Source organism: Galleria mellonella, unplaced genomic scaffold (assembly GCF_026898425.1).
Source record: "Galleria mellonella isolate WM207_F2 unplaced genomic scaffold, CSIRO_AGI_GalMel_v1 utg64, whole genome shotgun sequence".
Classification (NCBI taxonomy): domain Eukaryota; kingdom Metazoa; phylum Arthropoda; class Insecta; order Lepidoptera; family Pyralidae; genus Galleria; species Galleria mellonella.
Window position 1 is genome coordinate 4,602,874 of NW_026442133.1, and position 23,069 is coordinate 4,625,942.

At 31.8% G+C, this 23,069-nt stretch overlaps 1 protein-coding gene across 4 annotated transcripts in view; it reads right to left on the reverse strand.

The window, feature by feature from the left end:
• LOC113512384 (dachshund homolog 2) overlaps positions 1-23,069 on the reverse strand; it is a 185,213-nt gene that overhangs the window by 43,097 nt on the left and 119,047 nt on the right. For all 4 annotated transcript variants that reach the window (XM_026896263.3, XM_052900122.1, XM_026896257.3 and 1 more), the window contains 3 exons: positions 22,542-22,808; positions 18,020-18,241; positions 1,338-1,421 (listed from right to left, as the gene is read on the reverse strand). In XM_026896263.3, the coding sequence (XP_026752064.2) occupies positions 1,338-1,421; positions 18,020-18,241; positions 22,542-22,808 (573 nt within the window). The remainder of the gene's footprint in view (positions 1-1,337; positions 1,422-18,019; positions 18,242-22,541; positions 22,809-23,069) is intronic.

Here is a 23,069-nt window from a genome sequence, read left to right on the forward strand (position 1 = left end):
TTCATTTTCGTGACAACATTAAAAACACAGATAAAATCTGTTTAAATTATAGATTATTTGCTCTTTTAATACAATTAATTGTTTATTATAGTAATATTTTATTTGTATTTATGTATATATCTATTACATTTATATATTATATCAATATATTAAATACTATTTTATATTCAATAATGCACCGTCTACTTATTTCTCGGTTTGTCCAATGATTAACTGGTAAAGAATACCGTCCGGTGTTAAGTCCGCCGCTGAATTTTACTGTGCATTAAAGTTTAAATAAATAAATAAACAATACGTTTTAATATGCAACGACGCATTATACCGAGTAGCTTAATTCTAACAATATTTATGACAATATGAATATATATAACAAATATGAATATAACTATGTATACTTGTTAACTCCAGCGGAGCGCAGCAAAATTGTCTTAATAAATAGCATATTTATGGTGATTACATAGACGTCAAAAGCAACTCATAAAACTATCAATGAACCTATAAATTGAAGAAAACGTTGGAACACGCGAGCTGTAAGCTTGGGAAAGTATAGAAACAAACAGATACCATTAACAGTAAGAACAAACTCAACGTTCTAACGTGTGAATATAGGCATAAAATGGTTATAATTTAACACCAACAACGCATTGTAGCAGACAATTACTGAAGAGGCGACGATGAGTCGGTAGTATGAAAAGGAAATTGGCAACATAAGGCACTAGAATGGTGTAACATGAGAATATAATAGTTTTAATGTAGCAAATAAATAACCAGACGAAGAAGAAGACAATGGTCCCGTAACAAGATATCCTGTTAATTGTAGCGAATGCCGACCACGAGCCAATGATCGAAGATTTATGAAGGCATTGAAATAACACCCTATTTGTTCTTTTCTTGGCACTCCGATTGTTGTTACTGAATCTAATATCGGGTAATTCGAAAAACGTGAGTTTCAGAGTATAGTATAATTATATTGTTGTATAAGGTAAGGTTATCGTTTCTTCTTTATTTATTTGTTTTACTGTAGTAAATTACGATTATTATGCGAATATTATTAATATTGGCTATCTTTGTGTAGTAATAGCGCGTAATTGTATAATAAAAATCTCGATAATGACTTTAGTAGACTATTTTTTAACAAATATGAAGCTATTTGTTAAAAAAAAAAAAGTTTTTCAATAGCTGTATGATAAAAATATCTCACATAAGTTGGTCATTTTCTTCATGAACAAGTGCGAATACTACTGGGCGAATTTCGATGATACTTCATACAAAAATAGTATCAATTTCTAATCAACATTATCCTCGAATATATAAATATAAATGCACTATTTGCTTACCTCTCATTTTCTGTTCGTCGAGTAGTTGTCTCTCCAAGTTGTCTTTCACCTCTCGTTCTCTAAGTACGTCCATCTTTAGTTCGGCTGAAACAATAACAAATCGTTTCATTATGTTGTTGTTATTACTATTTATTAGTATCGTAAACATCAATAACTATTCCAATAAGGGGAAATGTAACCCATAAACAACATTTCAAGTTAAATGAATGTTTTGTAGTACACAAAAGGTATTGTATAAATTTAACTGTGAGCTAAAACCGGTAACAAGGCCGTCAGCAAAGGGCTGATTAGGAATATAAACACGGATTAACTCATTCGGAATCCCGGTACTATTGTGAAGGAGTCGAATTGAGAGATTTGCATAACTTTCAATTAAATGTAAACTGACGGAAATAATTGGGGGAGCTACTTCCGATTTGGGTGTATCTATTCTGGAATATCAGCTTTTAGTATAATTTACTTGCACCTATTTTTATTATTTAATATTCCACTGAGATGTTACCTTAATAATGACCGCTCGTAAAATAAAAGAGCGTGAAATAATCGAGTAATTGGCGAGAAATGTAGCAAACAATCTATGACACGAATTAAAAACTAGACTGTCTGGTTGTCTGACAGACACGCAACAGTAACCAACCACCACGAGCCATTTAACGGATCCATTCTTACGCAAACGTTATAATATATTGTTTTTTTTTTATATGTAGACTCTTTAAAAATTTTGCACCAACTTTTCCAACATCATATTGTACAGTTTGAATTAAGTAATTACTTTTATACATGTTACTCTTAAAGTTTTGAATTTAGGCTATTTTATTAAGATGTTATCTTATGGGCTTATTTAGTTAACACATAAAGTAAAGTAACCCTTATTTTCAATCAAGTCTTAATCTTAGTTACTGATTCCAAAATACCAATGAGGGCGTATGTATGGGCAAAGGCATCAGGCCGCAGTCAAATTTGAATAGAAAGAGGTCATGCCCGTTTAATTTGAACCCTTATTCAATTAGGTACCTAAGTCGCGTCTACCTAATGGATGTCGTAAGGGGATCAAGCTGATTAACTTGCGCTGTTAGCACCTACGGTTACTGGCAATGAGGTGTTCTTTAGGAATGAATAAATTATCCTGCTTACATTGTTTTTGAGTGTTCATAAATTAGACTAAAAAAAAGACTATTTCGCTCTTACTTGAATACCAATTCATATATTTCATGTGTATATTTTTTATAAAATAAATAAATAATAAAAAAAAAATCTCTCTAGAATTTACTGAATTTACTAGTTACAAGCATTATGTAGTAGAATGAGAGGATAATATTTGTATTATGCATCTTTATTTTAATGTATTTTGATCCTTTCACATAAAAAAAAAATAATAATTAATAATTATTAAACTTAATTCTAAACGTATTCATTTAATAATATTTCATCCAATCCAAATGGTAGTTGACGAATGTTAATTAATTTAAAAGTGAAGAATTTCGTTATTTGTGTCTTGAATTTTCAAATTCGGTCTATTTGTAGTTCATATATAATTAGTTTATACAAATACATTATTATTTAAAGAAAACACACTAAAAAATTATTTGATTATTTATTGTGATATTATTTATAATTGTGTTATTATTAATAAATAACTATTTATAATTAATTTTATATCAAGATTTACTATTCGTACTTTGTGCAAAGTATAGAAAAACAGATTATAGATATTAATAACCAGGACGTCTAGTCCTCGCAGTATTGCGGCCCCGCAACAACCTTGTTCAATACAACGAGAATTGTTCCGTTTAATTCCGTTAGCGATTTAATTACTTCGACAGGTTCAATATACGCTAACAATCTATTAACATCGAATACACCTACACATTAATATTATTATAAGTATATACAAATAGAAGTAACATGAAATAACTAGCTAACAAACGAGTATTCTGTGTTAATTTTAAGAATTAATAATTATTACTGTTAAATCTTAATAATAATACAAATATAAATCGGAAAATAACTTAACTTTTTATCTACTATATTTATTGTCGAATTATAATTATTAAAATTATTATTGATCAATTATTTATTTGTATGGTATGTATTGAGTTCATATTTCCGAGTTATCTTTTAGTGACTTCCAGGAGGGAAGTTCTCGGTTTGCTTGAATTTTTATATATGTAAGCATAAGAAATTTGCGGATTATATTTACTAGTTCCTTACTAATTATGATAGTTAGGCGCAATGTGTTACACCTTATTATTTTGGGGGAAAATCTTTAGATTCAGTAGTAGGAAATTCCATTAAAATAATGCTAATGATTTCTATGTCAACCTACATAATATTATACATATTTAATTATGTCACCTTTATACGAAGAATCAGAGTAAATTCTACCTAACTTTTATCTATTGCATAATAAACAAAGTACTTATATACATTCAATGTTAAAGTCGTAAGTGGAATTATGGAAAGATAATGTAAGATGTAATGTAGGAACAAGTTTGATATGTTTAAATAAAATAATTACAAATAAAGCCATTGAGTGACAGAATTAGTGTGTTAAGAGGCGTGACTTGATTGACGTTGATATTACATAAAGAATTGGCCTCTGCTTATAATAAAAAGCGAATAAAATATGTGAAGAATTAAACAGTAAACCAATTAGCAGCGCGTCTAAAGATGTCAAAGTGAATTTAATATGAGATGAATCTATAACGATATGAGACTAAAAGAAGTAGCCTGGAGCTGGTCATGTTCCATATCAACATACGAAAATCTTCGCGATAAGGACAAGTTAACTTGTTCCCCGCGTGCTTATAATAAGGCTCCGGAATAAAGGTATGAATATCGTACAGGAGATATCTCCAATGGAGATCTTGTAAATTGAAACGTTGACTGCCTCACCCTTTGTTGTTTCCAATCGTATATCATCGGAACGAACCGTACTGTGTTTGTTGTAGTAATATCGTACATTTGTTTTAATGATGTATTATTATATTTATGCATGTGTGTATTTCATAAAATAAGATATTGACTAGCTGTGCTCGAGGCATCGCTTACATGGCTAATCCTTGTATTTTACTATGGACATGAAACATTAGGAATTGATAAGTAAAGAGATTCACTAGAATTTGATTTCTATCAAAATTTATCTAGTAGATTTGGAGCGGCGTGTACGCACGTCAATACAGTCTAGTTTAAACTTTAAGACCTGGCGCATCATTTTTGTCTTTCACAAATGTTAATTTATATTTAAACCACTATTAGATTGTATTTCAGCAGTAGACAGTAATCGTCGATAATTATTGTGATTAAATTCTCAGGTGCGTATTAACGTTACAATCAGAATTTCATTACAATATTTTTGTAAAAAAAAGAGTCAATCTTAGAGCGTTGGTTGCGAGATTAATTTCGAATCAATCCCGATGTATACTGTAATTTAGAAGGCTTTTAGTTAAGGAGTGGTTTCGCACATGAGACGTAAATTACCTCCACCGAGGGATGGCCATTAAGGGCCCGCGTCGGTATGCGGCGTATCTCAACATCTCTCGATTTGCGAGTAGAGGCGCCTTAACAAAAGATGCTCCCGGTGGTCTCTGGATACTTAGTAACGATCTAAGAATCTTGTATTGTTTATGTTAATTACGCAAGTACAGACATACGGTTTCTGCTCGCCGGATATTAGCATATGTTTTATACTTGGTAAAATATTTATTCTATATACGTAGTATTTGTAACCTCTGAGATTTATAAAGATAGATGTACTTACATAATATCAATATATATATTGTAATCTTCATCAAAAAAACATAATGATAATTATATTCCAAGATGTAGGTTTCATAATATTATTATGAGTTCAATCAAAATTAGAGACCAATAAATCTTCGGGAACCAGTCAATAAGTAGACACAAAATAAAATCGATCCAATGAGAACGTTTATCGACAAAAACAAGAGAAAACCAAAACATTGAAGCGGAACAGGCGATTATTATTAAATCGATCTTTATATCGGATCAATCAAATTCAAAACCTGATCGAGTTGCGTCCGACGAAAAAATTATTACTTTATAAATAAAATAACAATAAAAACGATGCGCCGGTTCAAGGGAATATATAATTATGGACAATTATTATGATACCGCAGCTCAATGGCCGATAGATGATTGAAAGGATCGAAACCATTAACAAAAGGATCGATTTTGGTTACGCAATTTAATAAAGGTAATTAGCTAACATTATGATCGACATCAAAACATTTCCCTCAAAATCCGAATCGAAAAACTGAAATGCTACTTTCCATTTACGAATTGTTTTATTTAGAGGCCAAATGTGATTCCCGTTTTGCGAAGGGTAGACAACGGAGAAAATTTTATTTCTCTTCAATTTCATGCACTCAGTAAAAACAACAATAATATTTAAATTTCGTTTGTGACACCCTTGGAGAGTTGTCCAAAGAGATCGAGTGTTCCCTGTTATTTAAATTTGATATTACGACTCTTCAGAGAGTTAGTCGCGACAATGTATAAGAAAAATAAAGAGAATTAACGAATCAGAGACAAAAAAAAAATTACAATCTCCTAATTGGACAACGTGAAAAGTAGTTAGGCAAGACAGATAATTTATATAGAATAAGGTTACAAAGAAGCGCAACAGTTTAATTTCAACGAAACATAAGTCATAGGGTGAACGAATTAAGACATATTTTCATGGCCCCCGCGCGTAGACTAAGTTGAGCTTGCAGTTAAAATAACAATTAAAGTCTTCCTAAAATTTACGACTCAAAACTGGCAAAATAATTTAAACGAGCGTTACGGTGAAAGCGACCAAAATGGGTCGTTCAAAAGGGAAACAAAGGTAAGTATTCAAATCTCCCTCCGAATTGCGTTTGGACGTTTTGAACGCAAATAGATTCAAGGAAGTCTTAAGGTGAAATTTTAATAGTAATAGCACAAGGAAATATTATTAAGGAATATTGCTGATTTAAGCACTTTTAGAGGTTTAATGGGGAGAAGTAATTAGATTTATTAGGTACTTTTGTTCAAATTAAATAAACATGTAATTTATTTCTGATTATAGGCAAATAACATGCGTTTGACAAGTTACTTATAACTGTTAACTTAATGACTTATGTTAACAATCCAAGTCATAGTATAAGCAAGGTACCTAAACTTAATTCTCGCTGCTCCTAAAAGGTAAATTCAAAGTAACGATAATGGTTGTCATGGCGCGGAAAACGAATTTTCTTCCCTTTTCTTTTTTAAATTTACAAACCGGCAGCAATTTTGTTTTATTGTTATTAGATTTTTCCGGCTTATGTCACACGGCGATGTCACTGCCGAGGATTATTCCCGTAGTCTCCTCTCTAATAATCATAAGAATTGCTTCCCTTTATTATGTGTGAAATTTAGAACATAAAATCCTTGTACTTGAAATTTTATTTCTGTATTTTAGAGTCTACTGCTACGTGATAAGGACACAGTTACGAGAGCAAGTACTCGGGTGCCTTTCATAAAAAATATACCTCATCTAGTGTTTACTTCTTTATTTGAGGCGCAGATTTTTTTGATACATGTGTAACGCATAATTTTATGAATATATTATAAGGTATTTGCATTTCGAATGTGGGCTGAGAATGTAGCTGTATATTTTGACGTAGATCATAAACTCTAGTATAATGCTTCTCTATACAACTTTATTGCTGTTTATTTAGAAATAATGAAGATGTCGTTGTAAAATGGACTAAAAAATATTAGCGTATCGAGCGTGCAGCGACGGAATAACTTGTGGTGTTATCGGCGCACGCGCACCCAATCTGCGATCGAAACAAACTGGATAAGATTATCCAGTAGCCCTGTATTATTTTAATGAGACTACACGACTCTACCAGATGCGATACGATACTAAGAAGCTTAGGTAACGAAGAGAATAAAAGTATGCAGGTCAAGAGAGATATCAAGCGACTACGGCAAGATGACGGGCCAGCCACATGAGAATGTTCTTGTAGAGGGGGGTTTTTAAATTAGCTATTGTACACGATAACTCCTGTACATCTACATACCAGCTGACGGTAGATCGAACGATACCATTATGTCTTTGGTAAGGCACCGATTAAAAATATCCACATTTATAAGCGAACAACAGCTGGTGGCATTTAAATAAGATATAAACGCAAGAGTCCGCGAATGTTTTGTTTCGTGGCTACATATTTCGCTCCCTGTGGAAGCTCCCCTCACCGGATATATTGGTATTAAAAATGTAAGGGAGATTTATGCGAATGGCTCTAAGCTTTCATTAGTTGTTTCTTACGCGGTGTTTCTGCGGTCGCCGCTCCCTGACCGGTAATTTTTCATTTTTCTGCAAACTTCCGGATGTTTTTGAGCGCGTACCCAAATTTAACTGCATATAAAGAATATTAATGCTCCCCTGAAGTTGAAGGCAGGTGCATGCTATGACTTATATTATTTTAAATCTTTTAAGGGTTTCATACCAAAACAGTACAAAGGAATCCTTATGGCGCCGACTTCGTCCGTCTATTTGGCCATCTCAGTAACTACTAATGCTATCGATTTGAAATTGGAATAGATCATATATTGAAATAGAAATAATTAAAAACATATTATTATATTTGTTAGGGGTTCCAAAAGGAGTACCTACTCAAAATTTAAAAATTTACCTATTAGTAGTATGGAATATTATATAGAAGGGCTTCATTTGCATATTTTACAACTAATTTTTATTTATTTTTATGATGTGTAGTTTTTGACTTATGAACAAAAATGTGAGAAAATACCATTCCCCTTCTTATGTCCAAATTTTGTGAAGCAAAAAATATGAAATAATTAAAAATGATAAATGTATATATGTACGAATATTACAGGAAAAATAAAACGATGTTTGTAACTAGCGCAGTTTTTGAGAAATTATAAAAAAAAAAGTCTAAACACAAACTTAGTTATGCAGTCCAGTTTTTAACTAAATTATGGCTCAAAATTAGAAATAATTTCTTATAAATATAATTTTAATTAATCCCTATAAGAATTGTAATAAAGGTTACGTATGAAACTCTCGGCGTGTGAGCTCTATTTGCACCTGACCGGCTTTTTTCAGTTTAGTATCTAAATCTTGGTTTCTACAGATATATTGAAACTAATATATATTATTCAAAAGCAAATAACTGAGGTACTTTCATTTTTTGTACTTATGATTTAAGTTAATCATTTATAATATTTTGAACCTTATTAATTGTATCACCAAACATGCCTAACTCTGGGAAAATTTATTTTATACTAACTTTTTCCCGCTACATCCTACGCGTGTATTTCAGAAATAGGAAAACCAATAAAATGTAAACCACTTATAGACGGTTTGTCAAGGTAAAACATACACAAAGTTCGAATTTACACCTTCAATAATTCAACTGTGAAAACCGCATACAACTTGGGGCAATAGTTTTTGCGTGATGTCGAAACAAATATACAGACTGATGGTCAGACAAAATTTCTAACAATTATTGTTTTGGCATCCATTTATCATATTCCCTGATATTATTTTTTCTTATATACCTTGCATGGACAGACATCGCCTAGATACAATGTTGTTGTATTAGTAAGATAAAATAGTAAGATTATACATTCAGTTGATAACAGTGGAACATAAGTGTTGACAGATTCCATCCATTTTATATAATTAAAAAGAGGAAATAATTTGACGTAGAAGCTTTATAATAAATATGATTATAGATCAATAATATCACATAGCAATTACCTTTCTATTGCTGGGTATAGCTTTATTTGGTTGCATTTAAGATATCTGCTATACTTAAAAAAATAAGCTCCTAGTAGTTTTGAAACAGATACTTCGAGATTTGTGTTTTGCTCAGTGCTGCTTCAGGTGGCTGACCTTTCGGGTTATAAAGCTTACTTTCTTATTAACATAATAACTTTTGGATTGTGAACATCCGTAGATGAGTTCGGACTTCCTTATTTTGAAAACTATCGTGCTATTAAACTTTATATTCAGAACTCTTAGTTTGCTGAGCAACTTGTGGCTTCCTTATATGGTCAACAGAGTAAGATGTCTATCCGGTACCATGTAATTAGCGTAATACTCTGTATTGTTCTTTCATCCATTTTAATTCTCATATCCATAAACATGTTTACAATAATAACAAAATCAAATCGCAGTAAATCATTCAAGGGTTTAAACTTGAGTACGCAATATGACGGTATCTATGTGATGAAGCTATGATACACGCACACACACGCAAACAATTGGGCGTGCGTCACATTAAATTATTTCAGCTAAGTAATTCCGAGCGGTTAATTATTGTGCACAACCTGGGAGGAGAGTTGAGAATGTAATTATTATTAAACTTTACGATTGTCTCACTTTACCCCTTTACTTAGAAATCTCGACCCGAAACGACATAAGCGACGGCATACGTCATTGAAATTTGAACAAAACACCGTCCGCAGTAAGATTAAAGCCAGTCACTCAGATATATAATATAATATTGCTATTTCTACAGTTCGGTTACATTAGATCCTTAGATCCTAAGGGAGTTTCTTGGCTTGTTGCGGTGCAGGATTCATATTTGAGCTACTGTCTATAAATTACATGTAGATATGGAAAACTTCGTGGAAACTGAAACATAATACGAATTTAGACGGCCTAGACATAAATTATACACATTTGCTTATAAATCTAGTAAAACTAATATTGGTTGGGTGACAACTAAATCGATAAGTCTAAAAGTATAAAATTTTGTTCTTAAGGATACAATATCTCGTAGGTGAACACTAAAAATGCATTTCCCAAATAGCTTGCGGTGAAGATGACGACTTCGCGCGGGCGAAGTTGCGGTCAATAGGTAGTATAGAAGTCTGCATATTGTTTATATTATTTAAATATACAATATCAAATTATTTTTATTATATGTAAGTAGGAAAAACTATATAGAATATAATAATACTAGATACATGTAGGTACACTAAAATTATAGACAAGTAGATAGTTATTTAAAACAAAACAAAAACAGATTAAAAAGTTTCCAGATGAGTGACTTAATGTATTCAATAGTTTTGATGCCGGCGGCGTTACCTACACAACCCTTTGCTACTTGCGAAAATACCATTAACATTTTGTAGTACCATTATACATACATTTATATGTATCTATTATAGTTAGTTGGATTTACAACATTTACAGAATCGTTTGCATTATGTATAATTGATTATGATTAGGTAATATATTTTGAATTGAAAATAATGATTTTTGTGATAGAATGATTGAATAAATATGCTGTATAATTAAAATAAGAAAGCGAAAGTAATTGCTAGCAATAGCTTATAAAGTGAAGAATATTTACAATTGATAATTGACAAGAGTCGAATCATGATAAATAAAACTGTTGTTTTAACTGACTTTAAAAAGGTAGTTAGGTATCGGCTAGATATATTTAAATTCAAAATCAGAATGTTTAGAATGGTGGATCCTTTCCAATTTTGAATTGGTTTTGATTTATTTTTCAGTGAAGAGTTTAGTCTTGTATTGGTGCCAGTATTTCTGTTTTTTTTTATGATTCAGTTTTAACACAGGAAATTTAAATAACGATTAATCATTATCAATCGGAATGTCATTCAGTAGCCACAAACAAATTTTCATGGGAAATAGATATTGTTAGAAAAACATTTGTACTTTTAGAAAAAAGGATGTTATAAAATATACCTTATCGATTCCACTGTTCAAGGCATTTTCAAACGTTATTTCATGTTCACGGAAATAGTTAAAAAGTAATCTTTGAATTACGTGTACTTCGTGTATTATTTTAAATGTTGCTTTACAGAAATATTCGAATTTGACTATACAAAATGGTATATAGAACAAAATTTAATATTTTCATTGTTAAATATTTGAGCATTACACGCCTCGGGAGCAACACGCGCACAAAGTTTTCCCCCAAGAAAATAAGGATAATTATTTATCCTTACACAGACACGAAACAAGCATTTACTGTTTCAATAACAGTAATTGACTTATGCCTTAAACATATTCAAATTGATATTTTAAGATAAAAGTGAGCAACTCTTTTAAAAGATTTAAAATTAGAATTAAGTACCAACATAAAAAATAAATTATTTTACTTGCAGTCTTTACATAATTTATTGCTGAGTTGAGATAATATATCCACAAAAATATATTATGTCCACCTAACAAATATTTAATGTAAGTTAGTATCAAACTGTCACTTCGAATCACAATCTGACCGCTTTTAATATTCTACTTTACCACTACTAGATGGCGCGCGTGTGGTCAAGTCGCGTGCGCAATGTAACCAGAGCGACACGCGCAAGTAATCCAATATGGCCGCCCGATGGTTCGCGTATCGGGCGGTACCTTGTAGGAATGGCATTTTAATATCAAGTCGTTAATGTCACTTATTGTTGACTTAGCTCAATGAGTAGACATTAAGGAAACCACAAGTTTGTATGATAACCTCTTTGAAGAAATTGTAACAAATGAAATGAATATTCAAATAGCTGGAAATTGATAAATATTTACAATCATAAAATTGCGAACAACTTTGCAAGAAAGTTACTTATTTATTACCTAATAATTTATAGTGGGTGTCGTGAAAGGCGACTAAGGAAAGAATGGGCAGTAGCGTCCCTCTTAAAACATCTCTAAAGCCTAACTGCGATTGCCAATCCGTCTGCCAAGCATGACAACTACTGGCAATATCCCCTAAGGGGTAAGCTTATGTTTAGCAGTGGACAAACAAAAGCTAATATGATGATGAACTGCAACTAACATTTGAAACACTATGGGAACAATTAGAAATCTTCAAAAAGAATAAAAGACTCGCCGACTTCGCGACAAATTTTAAAGTTTGTTTTTGTGTTCTTTGATTGAATTCACTGATATTTTTTATATAATTTTACGTTATTAATCTAATTTGGTTGTAGATTTTTTGACTGGATCTTTATTTTATATTTAGGCTTAAATGTACCTCATAATAAAAATGGTAAATTATAATACCAATAGATATGGTTTTTCTCTAACTATATACGACTGGAAATGGCAAACAAGCTAAAGAACAACCTGATGGAAAGAAGGTGTAAACAGCATTATAGAATTTATAGAATATGGAGTACTGTCCATAGCACACTTCATGCTTTGCTACTTTAGAGAATTACGGTATTAAACCGTATGTTAGAGATTGTACTGGCTATATTATTATATTACCCTTAGGGCCGTAACACGACAAAATACGCATTACTGCTTCACATACGAATAGATAAAACGGTGATATGTACCGCACAAAACTTTACCAACAGTATAATGCAACTTTGTTGATATTTATAAAGGAATGTAATAAAAGTATAACATTGTACCAGAATTGACGCAGAGCTATATAGAGTTAATCTTATGTTGAACCACTAAGCGATAGCTTCGCAAATCCTTTAATAAACATCCCATAATTCAACTGGACAGTGAAGTAAACAAATAAGATTGAACTTGGCGATTTTTGTGGCACACCTCGATGTAGCACAATGGTGCGAAAGCTGGCGCGGGGCGGCAACAATGCGTCGTTGATGTATCTGCGCGGGCGCATCTCGCGGTGGCTCGTTAGGCGCTGGGGGCGGTTGTTTGCACTGTGGGAGCTAGCTCTCACCAGCTACAGACTTCGTGATGGACGGTACAAATCTTCTATTCATAAAAGATATTGCATAAAGATATATTGAAGGTAATAGACAGTATTTATTTCACTGCTTAGTTTCGATTACTACATGTAAATAATTATTACGTATATTCAAATTATTGATTTGATTACTTTATTCAAGTCCCATAGGTTGTTTTAGAAATGATCAACGTATATGTAAATGACTCTCAATGTTATGTTTTTAATGATGATGAGAATAAACTTCAGCTTAAAGAATATAGATACGAGTATGAATACAAAATCAAGTAAGAATCAAGTAATGCTAATGTATAAACATATTCTATGGTTTGTGATCCAACATAATCCTATTAATAACATATTCACATAATCTGAATAAACGATATTATCTTTATTTATTGATTTAGCATATATATACGAAACAGTGTAATTTGGTTTCACATCGATAATGTCCGCGTCGTCAGCATTGTAAAAGCTTTCATATCAATTGAATCCATTAGCTGAGTACACATGTCCCGTGTATTTGTTGTCAGTTTTTATCATTGACCAGTAGGTATGTTTGTCCGATCGGTCATTTCCACGTTATTGATGGTATATTTCCTGTAAGCTTACCGTTTTTCAAATATTCGCAAAAATGAATTCTATGCCATTGTTAATAGAGATATTTGAATAGAATTATGTAATTAATTGGTTAGCTACTTAGAACAAAAATATTAATCATTTCATTGAAACAGTTATGTTCAATAGAATAATAAATTCTGAATAAAGTATATCTAAGCCTTAAAATGAATAAAATAGAAAATGTCATAAACAAATATTTAAAAAAGTATTTTTAACTATAGTCAATCAATTCTTGACAATAATATTTTAAATACTTTTATAAAGTTTAGATCAGACTAGTTTTCAACTAAATCAAGTTATTTATACCTAGAAATAAAGTTAATTATACATAGAAAATACATTTAAAACAATAGAATATTAACTTCTTTCAAAAATCAAATTAAAATGCCTTCTGTATAAATTAATATTTAACTGATATTCCGATCAGTCTTTATTTTCTTGAGCCAACAAAAATATTTCCTTTATAAGCCATAAAATACTCTCACTGTATCTACTCTCATGCCATTTGTCCATTGAACAGCACTTAGCTTAACAAAAACTGATAGTTGTAAGACAAAGAGAAACAAAACCGCGGTAACAAGAGCGGGCCATTTCGTTCAGAAATAAACTAAGCGGTAAGAATTAACAGGATAAAAGCTTAAAAGAGTAGCCGAAGCAGATTTATGTCGCGATGATCGCAATCGACCCCATTCTCCGTGTAACCGTCTTTTATTTTTTCGATTCCTAAAGGAATGCCTCGATGTGTTGTATCGAACACTAAAGGTTGAATTTTATATTTAATCTAATCCTCATTTGTAAGTGAAAAGTTTAGCTAACAATTACCAAAGTAATAAAAAGACAATTGAAGTGTTAAATGAATTACATCTTGGAATCTGGAATAATAAATGCTACTATCGACTTTTTACAGTTAGCATAGGTCTTCAAAAGCGTATATTCGTATAAACATATCAAATTTAATATATTTTATAAGGTAGGGTTTATTTTTTACGAGTCAAAGACACACATACATGTAATCAGTTTTTGGTAGCATAGAACTTGATTACTTCAATTAGGCGTATCAAATTTAATATATTTTACAAGGTAAGTTTTATTTTTTTAATCAAAGACACACACACAAGATTACTTGAATTAAGACATTCGAATAATAATTATTCTTGGCATATCATACAGTATCAGATGGCTTCTTAATAATAAATAACTCTAAATAAAACTTTAGTTATTGAAAAGAATATGACTAAATAATCTAAACTCCAGGATATCGATCTAAATTACATATTTAAATATTACTATTATATGTTTTTAGGGGAATTGTGAGATTGTCAGGTGCAATCAATCAATGTACCTTATGAATTTGTTCTTTGCAAAACGTTTGTTTATTAAACAATTCTAACTTCCAGGAGCTTTTCTTTATAGTGAAAGCAAAAGCGAAAGATACGCGACTAGCTACAATATTAGACCATTTCCTATTCATAGCTACTGCTACTATATTTACTTACACATACAAATCGACAGCATGTTGTGGCAAGGCTTTCAGTGAACCCTTCCCGTGGTTATCTGATAACGCAGTGAATGCAGAACACATTTGTCTGTATGTCACCCACTCTATAGTAGTGTAAAAATTGTCAGCGAATATGTCTAGATAGTAATCTGCTATTTTGTCACCTACAGAGGGGACGGGTTCAATGTTTACTTAAACATTCCAGAGATATTATATACTGCGTAGAATAATAATACTTCTATTTATCAATGATTGTGGTAACTTTTTAGTTTTGATATAGGCAGACGAGAAAATTTTGTTTTTTAACTCACATAAAACTTAGTTTATATTTCAAAAAATGGTATATAGGTATTTATATATCATAGAAACACTTATCTTTAAAAAAATGTAACCAATACATACGATTTTACAATGTTTTTTTTTTTTCAAAACGTAGGCTAAACAGAAAACAGAAACATTTGCCATATTATACGAGTATGGCATCTGATGATAGATTTAAATTTCAGAATGTGTTTCTCATGTGTTAAACAAGACAAAAAGCTAAAAAATGACAAATACCAATGTAAGAAGAGGTATGTAATTTGTCATTACATACCTCTTCTCTTATTTTAGTAATTTACATTTTTTTTATATATAGACAAGCTCATAAAATAAGTATATACAAAAAGTTTTACATAAAGAGAAAATTAGATTTGTTAATTATAATAAGTAGAAACAAATAGAACTGGAGCTATATCATGAATTATTTATAAAGCTTATTATATATGTATTCATTTATATAGACTTGGTCGAATGGTAAGAAAGAAATAAAATACAACGCATACACTGTAACACCTATCAATTGAGCCGAGGCGAATCCAGCGGGTGATTGCTGTAATTTCTATAAAAAAATCAACGGTAATGTTCACCAGACACATCGATTCGAAAAAATGTTTCATCAACAATAATTTTATTATCGTAATAACAAAATTACGGGTTACATTTATAAACGAATTTCACTCTTAAAACTGTTGACTTAGAGAGCTTTTTCCCTGACGTTTGCCTACATGTTGGGGGGAGAAATGGAACCTTTTGTTAGCCTATAGCATTATTATTTCTCATTTTGTTTTGTTTATTAATACAATTGGCTGGAGGCGCAATATTGATATTCAAGTCTGATGATGACTCGGGACTTGAGTTTTCTTTTCGACCTCTGTTTTTTTTATGAATTTTATAACAATTGCAATTCTTTTCTTTTGTTTAGGTAATAGGGGATTGAATATTATTTTTTGTGTATTATATGAAAGCACCTAGCAAATTAATACAAGGAGTTATGTTATGTTATGTACTTACCGTGTGTCATTATTACATTTGTACAAGTCAACATTTCCATCGCTGGACTCGCTGAGAACATCGCCATAGCGCACTGAGTTATTTCTCATGGGGAAAACGGAATGACGTGAATAAATAACTCGCAGAAATATCAATTAAACAATTATGCTGTCCGAATGGAATCGTGTGTAATGATAGTGGGTTGGGCTATAACTCAGGCGCATCTGTTCTACGGCTATTTGCAAAGGCACGACGTGCGCCGAGCTCGCACTGCATCGCCTGTCTCCGGAGCCCGGACCTAGATTTGACGTTAGCTTATGACTTGCCAGTATCTATTACTTATATGTTCGTATTACTTACTACTTTCCATACTCGGAGCTGAATCAAATACTACGATCATGATATAATCTCGAAACTATAAACATTGTAAGTACACTATTAATAGATACGTTTACTGTAATAACTAATATTTTAAGTAATTTGTATGTACTATGAATATTGACGGCTGCTGCAAGCGGTTCCACACATGATAAGATTGACCATAAAGAATTATTACATCAAAACTGCTATTTACCGACTAATTCCAATTTTAATAATTTTGCGTAATAACGCAATAAACGTACAACACATAATGTGATGCAAATGAAACTTGTGTCGTTATAAATACACTGGATAAGGGAACGCACACTGTGTACATAAGTACGTGATCTAAGATACTGGGAGCAGCTAATCAATGTTGCTTATACGTCCGATTACGCAGAATCGATTCATGCGAGTTGTTGACTAATATCGATTATAAATAACATTTACAACGACAAGGCTTCCTGCATACAGTGTCACCGTATCCATAATCTGTGATAATTTCATATGTTAATTCAAAAACGGCACCTACGTGTTTCTGGGAAAGTGGATATCATTTTTCTGGTTCTACGAAGGTAGTATTATGGCTAATGCAAAAACTGTATTTTCTAGACATCGCCCTAATTATATCTCAATTGATATGATTTATACCAATTTATTTTTATTTTAATAAACTAAATCAAGTAACAGTACAAGTTATAAATAATCTAATCAAGATATTTCAGACCTTGTATCTTCTAAAATACTGCATATCTATTATGTTAGTTATAGTATGATCTTAATATTTTTTTAGCAATTTGAAAGTGGTAGCCACCGTTGAGATAGGCAAGTCAAGAATGCACTGCCGGTGGTGCTAAAATCAATATAGTAATTTCATAATATAAAAGACGACCTACTTACTGTTACTACTACTAGTATTTCAGCTGTAAGAAACAAGGATGATTTGAAATTATTCTCTCGCGTCATAAACAGATTGAAATAATATAATACAGAAAACGATGGTGTTTTATTGCAGAAATAGAAAAAAACGATGATATTTACGAAATTTTAATTTGTTAAAAATTAACGATTCATTCCGGCTTTGCACGAGGATACAAGTATATCTATAGTATGTTCAGTATTATGCAAGTATTTTTTGAGTTTATCCATTACAAACAAAAAAATTATAATATTAGTTTATATACATGCTATATATAGAAAAAGGACAAAATAAATACCTTTTTCATAACTGATTTGTCTTTCTTGCTGTCTCGCGTTGTCGGCCGCTACCTTGAGGAGGCCCTGTATATTCCTAAGCAAGGTTTCGGTTGAGGAAACCAGCGTATCGGCGGACGGGTCAACCGGTACGGTTGGTGGGGTGCCTGTTGGTGCCGCGTAGCTCACCGGCGCTGGTGATGCAGCGGTCGGTAGTTCGCGTTCGCCGTCGCTCAGATCTGCACCTGGAGTAATTGCACTCTAATTAACTAATATCTGAAAAGATGCAAAATAAAGATCCTTATCAATATTATAATAATCTGTTGGTTCTGATTTCATCAAACGTTATAAAATTTTGTCTGCAGACTTTATTTAGAACGGAGAAAGTAGTAATAGGCTATATATACCTCTCGTAAAGAAAATCACATAACACTAAAACATATATACACTTTGCTGAAATGTCAAAATAAAAGTTCTTATAAAATTTTATTTTATCGAAAACTTATTGAAAATTATTTGATCCATTTATTGTCAGAGGCTATTTTAATTATTAGGGAATTTAAATACAGCAAAGTTTTATGAATGAACAACCGAGACAAATAAAAATATAAAAAATCAATACCAAAGTATCAGAGCTATTTTAGAACATTACAATGAATCTATTTATATTTTAAGCTTTATGCTCTGAATTCGTGGTGTCGCAGTCATAAAACTTTAAGGACAAATTCTGGAAAATGATGACGCAGGTTTTAATATTATTAAATATTCATAAAAGGCAAGCTTATTACAATAAATCATTAGTGGCAATAACTGTTTCATAAGAAGCCCTAAATGGAATGTATGTCTGTATAAAACGAAAAAGCATACGATACCGACAAACATCGATATTCGAGAATCGCGTGCATGTATCATTCGCATTGCAATTATTGCAGCGATGAACATCGATATCGCGTGGTGATCACCGGCGTAGTTCTTTGATGGAGTTCATCCAATATGCCTGCCTATTCCAGGTACTTGGTACCTGTATAGTATGTCAACATAAGTATGATATTAAGTGCTACGGTCACTTAACATCATATAAAAATAACGTAATAATAAGTAGCCAAAGAATAACGTAGACAATCACATTTCGTTTCAGAAACTTTCTAAATACATTTTACTATAAAAATCTAAACTTACAGTGTAATAGGTCAATAATATCTTATGGTAATGCGATACAAATTCTAATTTTGATATAATGTCATTGTTTATTTCAATTGATACATGTCAATGTGTGTAGTCAATTTGATTTGAATTTCTAACGTTGCCAAATATGGATTCCGAGCGTTGAGTGAGTGTTTTGTTTATGTAATAAAATTCAGTATTATTCACTCATATTATGATAATGTATATTCAAACATACATAAATTTTAAACACAAATATTTTACGAATGTGTAATAAAATTAGAAATTTACATGTAACATACGAATATATTAAAAAGGGAAATAAATAATATAGATGACAAATTATTTTGATGAAAGTTCAATTTGTACCTATTTAATTTTAATTTTTGTTTTTTAGATGTGCAGTTTTAATTTGAACGTAGCGATCATTGCTATAGAATATCAGTTCAATCACGTAGTGTATGTTATTTATCAGAATAAGGACACAAGCCATTCGACACCGAATGGGCTGTCTCTAACCGATTTATATGGCTCGTTGCACTATCGAACAAGTCGTCGCTTTTGCAAAACCACAGCCCGGACTCATCGGCGATTCCAATGTTTAACATCGATTATTTATAATTACCTAGATGATATTAAGCAAGAGTATTTTACCGGAAAAATCACATAAATAAATTATACTGTAGCCATATACTTTGATTTAATGACCAATCAATATTAACTGTTAATTCAATGACTTTGATGAAACTTAAAAGTACATTTTATTATTTCACAAATTGACGAGATAATTACAGTAATGTACACGTTATGTCAATAACGGACCTCACACATAAAAAAAGAAAGTGTTTCGATTGGCGTCTCTCACGGTCCAAAATAATCTATCGATACATTTAATTTAACTGACAAGATAGTGAACGCTCATCAAATAATGAAGACAACATCGTTTCGTCATTGTCGATGCGCACGATAGCACTCTTGGGTTGTCACAACACCATTTTCCTAATAAGGCCAATTAACAGGATGCTAGAACGTAGTCGCAATCGAACTTAAACTCTCTCACTAATACCAAGGACAGATATTTGATTGACTTTAATGATACAGTAAAAGACTTTATGGATATGAAAGAATTTGAGACTAAAAATGAGAATAGTGATTGAAAGAAATAGGTAATATCAGACAGACGAAAGATCAAAGTTGAATGACATAGACTTTAACAAAAAGTATTTTATACTTGAGTGCGCCGATCGTGATGAGCGTGAACTACGTTTGACCGAATTGGTTGTATACATACATACGTAGAAATTAATTTTAAAACTACTTGAGTTGCTTATTCTTTTGATATAAATTCTTTTATATTCGATGACAGGATTCGTCATTATATTTGCACGTACTTGGGACTCATCCGATGAATTCGTGGCTAAGCGAACATTTTCTATAAAATCGTTGGCAGCTAGACGTTCCCACGCTCTACGGGCATTTTGTAGTACTTAACCAGCAATAACTACAGTACACAATCCTTATTGTTTCACTTAATTTAGCTATTGTGCGCTACGACTATTTACATTTCTGGATGGTTGTTTTGATTTGGCGTCGTCGCCTCTATCATGACTATCTGCTAATAATAATTTTCTATTCACCTCATAACGTTTTTTACTGAATGAAATGCAAAAAAAAATAATACGTTTTAAAATTGATTTTTTAGTAGAATTATCTTTCTGAGTTTCAGTTCTATTTCAAACTTAATTATTACCTAAAATCATTTTAGAATTATATATTATAACAGAATTGTAACATAGACAATATTTAAAAAAAAAATATGATACGATGGATTGACATGAATTACGTATGTCTGCATATTTATTCAGACATCACGCAAAAATTAATTTTCCGATTTAAATGTGATTTTCACAGTTGAATTCCTGAAAGTATAACATGAAATCTAGTATATATTATCTTGGAATACCATCTAGAAATGATTACGAGTACATAATTTCAGAATCTAGTCATAATATAAAATCTTATATTAAAAACAATATAACTTAATAACGTCTTGACGTTGGTCAAATAACAAGTTTTAATTTGATTTATGATGTTAAAGTCGGGGATAAAGTTAAATTGATTAAAATATTTAGTACAGCAATAGACCCAATGAAGAAAAAGCTGTAGATAACTCGAATCTTACTCCGAGCGGAGAAATTGTCATGCCATCCATCATAGCTTATTTAATAGAGTTAATAGTTAAATATTTGAGGGAAGAGATAAAACTAACGGCTATTTATTATAGAAAAGAGATAAAAATTACTTAACTACAAATTAATCATACTCGACTTTCATGTATATTGAAAGCAAAAGAAGAGATATAATAATGTTTTATTATATGGACCATTATAAGTAAACGTGCTGTGTCTCGGGATCAAGACGGAAAATGTATGGGAACTGTGAACGCTAGCGTATGATCATTTGCTAATAGCTCACTAGAATGTTGAGGTGCGCCTATTGATCATAATATATCATCAATTTTCTAGTTTTACTACGAGTGAGAGTAAGCAGGAAATATATTTATTTGTTTACAGCAGAGAAGATTAATCCATTTGAGTGCTATGTTCCGTTGTAAAATAATTAATGTCGGATGTCGAGTTACAATGTATTGAGGGGTAGCCATTTTACACTTATTATAATAAGCGTTTCCAGTTTCTAGAATAAAAGGAACGCGGTTTTATGGCTGATAATTTTCGAACTATGAATGCTGAAGGTTCCAGAGCTATTACTGGGTAATTTTGCCGTGCATTACATGCCGAGTATATTGAACGGGTGATACCACTAGCTGTGTTAATCCTGCACGGACACTTTGCTGTCATGCCTAGCCGAGATTACATCGGAAAGAGAGAGAATTACTCATTAATATCGAGTCGACATTTATGCGAAACTGAATTAAACTTCGCGGTGTACGTTGTTAATAATTGGTTCCGGTGGGCGAATTGTTCCACGTGTTCGTATATGTATTTTAACTTGTATATGACGCTTTAAAGGATTCGTAAGTTATTCATAAATATATTTATGACTATAGTATATACATAAATTTTAATTTTATGATATTGAACCGGTAATAAATTAAAGTTACATTCACGTGTCTATATACGTTAGATAGCAAAATTATCTACATAATGTAAAAGCAAATCTATTATTACATAGTATATTAAATTACAATTGGAAACTATCACCTATAATAACACTACGAGAGCAAGCTTTAAATGTTTGTTGTCTAATTTTCTATAATCCAGGTCATCATACTCGTAGTTAAACAACCAGACAATTGCAGTCATTGTATAGCACCTATAAGCACCTTATAGCAGTGTATAAGTGTATCTTCAAAGTTCTTACCGTCGTCTTCGTCTTTAACATTGTGTTCTTCCTGATCGGAGAGCGCTGCGTCACTGTCGTCTGTGTGTGATCGAGGCGACGCTGCTGCGGTGGCTGCTGACGGGAGCCGGGGAGGTTGCGGGGTGCGCCGGGACGCGGCAGAGCTTCGCCCACTGGCAGAACCTTCACCTCGGTCGCCACGTTCCCGGTCACCTCGATCAGGCCGGTCACGGTCACCCGAACCCGACTTCGACAAATTGAGCACAGGACTGTGACCCGGGGATGAACCTGCCAACAAACATTCATGTTAAAAGATTAAAAAAAAACTGTTTCTTTATTAGTCATCGATGTAATATAATGTTAATAAGATGCGTGTGATACACGTTTTCAATTTAATATGAATTCATATTACATATTAGCTATTACACGCGGCTTTATCCGCGTAAATTAGTACACGAGTATTATAAAGTAGCTATTCTATGTGTAATCTAGGTTTATGGTTTATCTATATAATAAATTTCATTGAAATCAATTCAGACGTTTATTTAA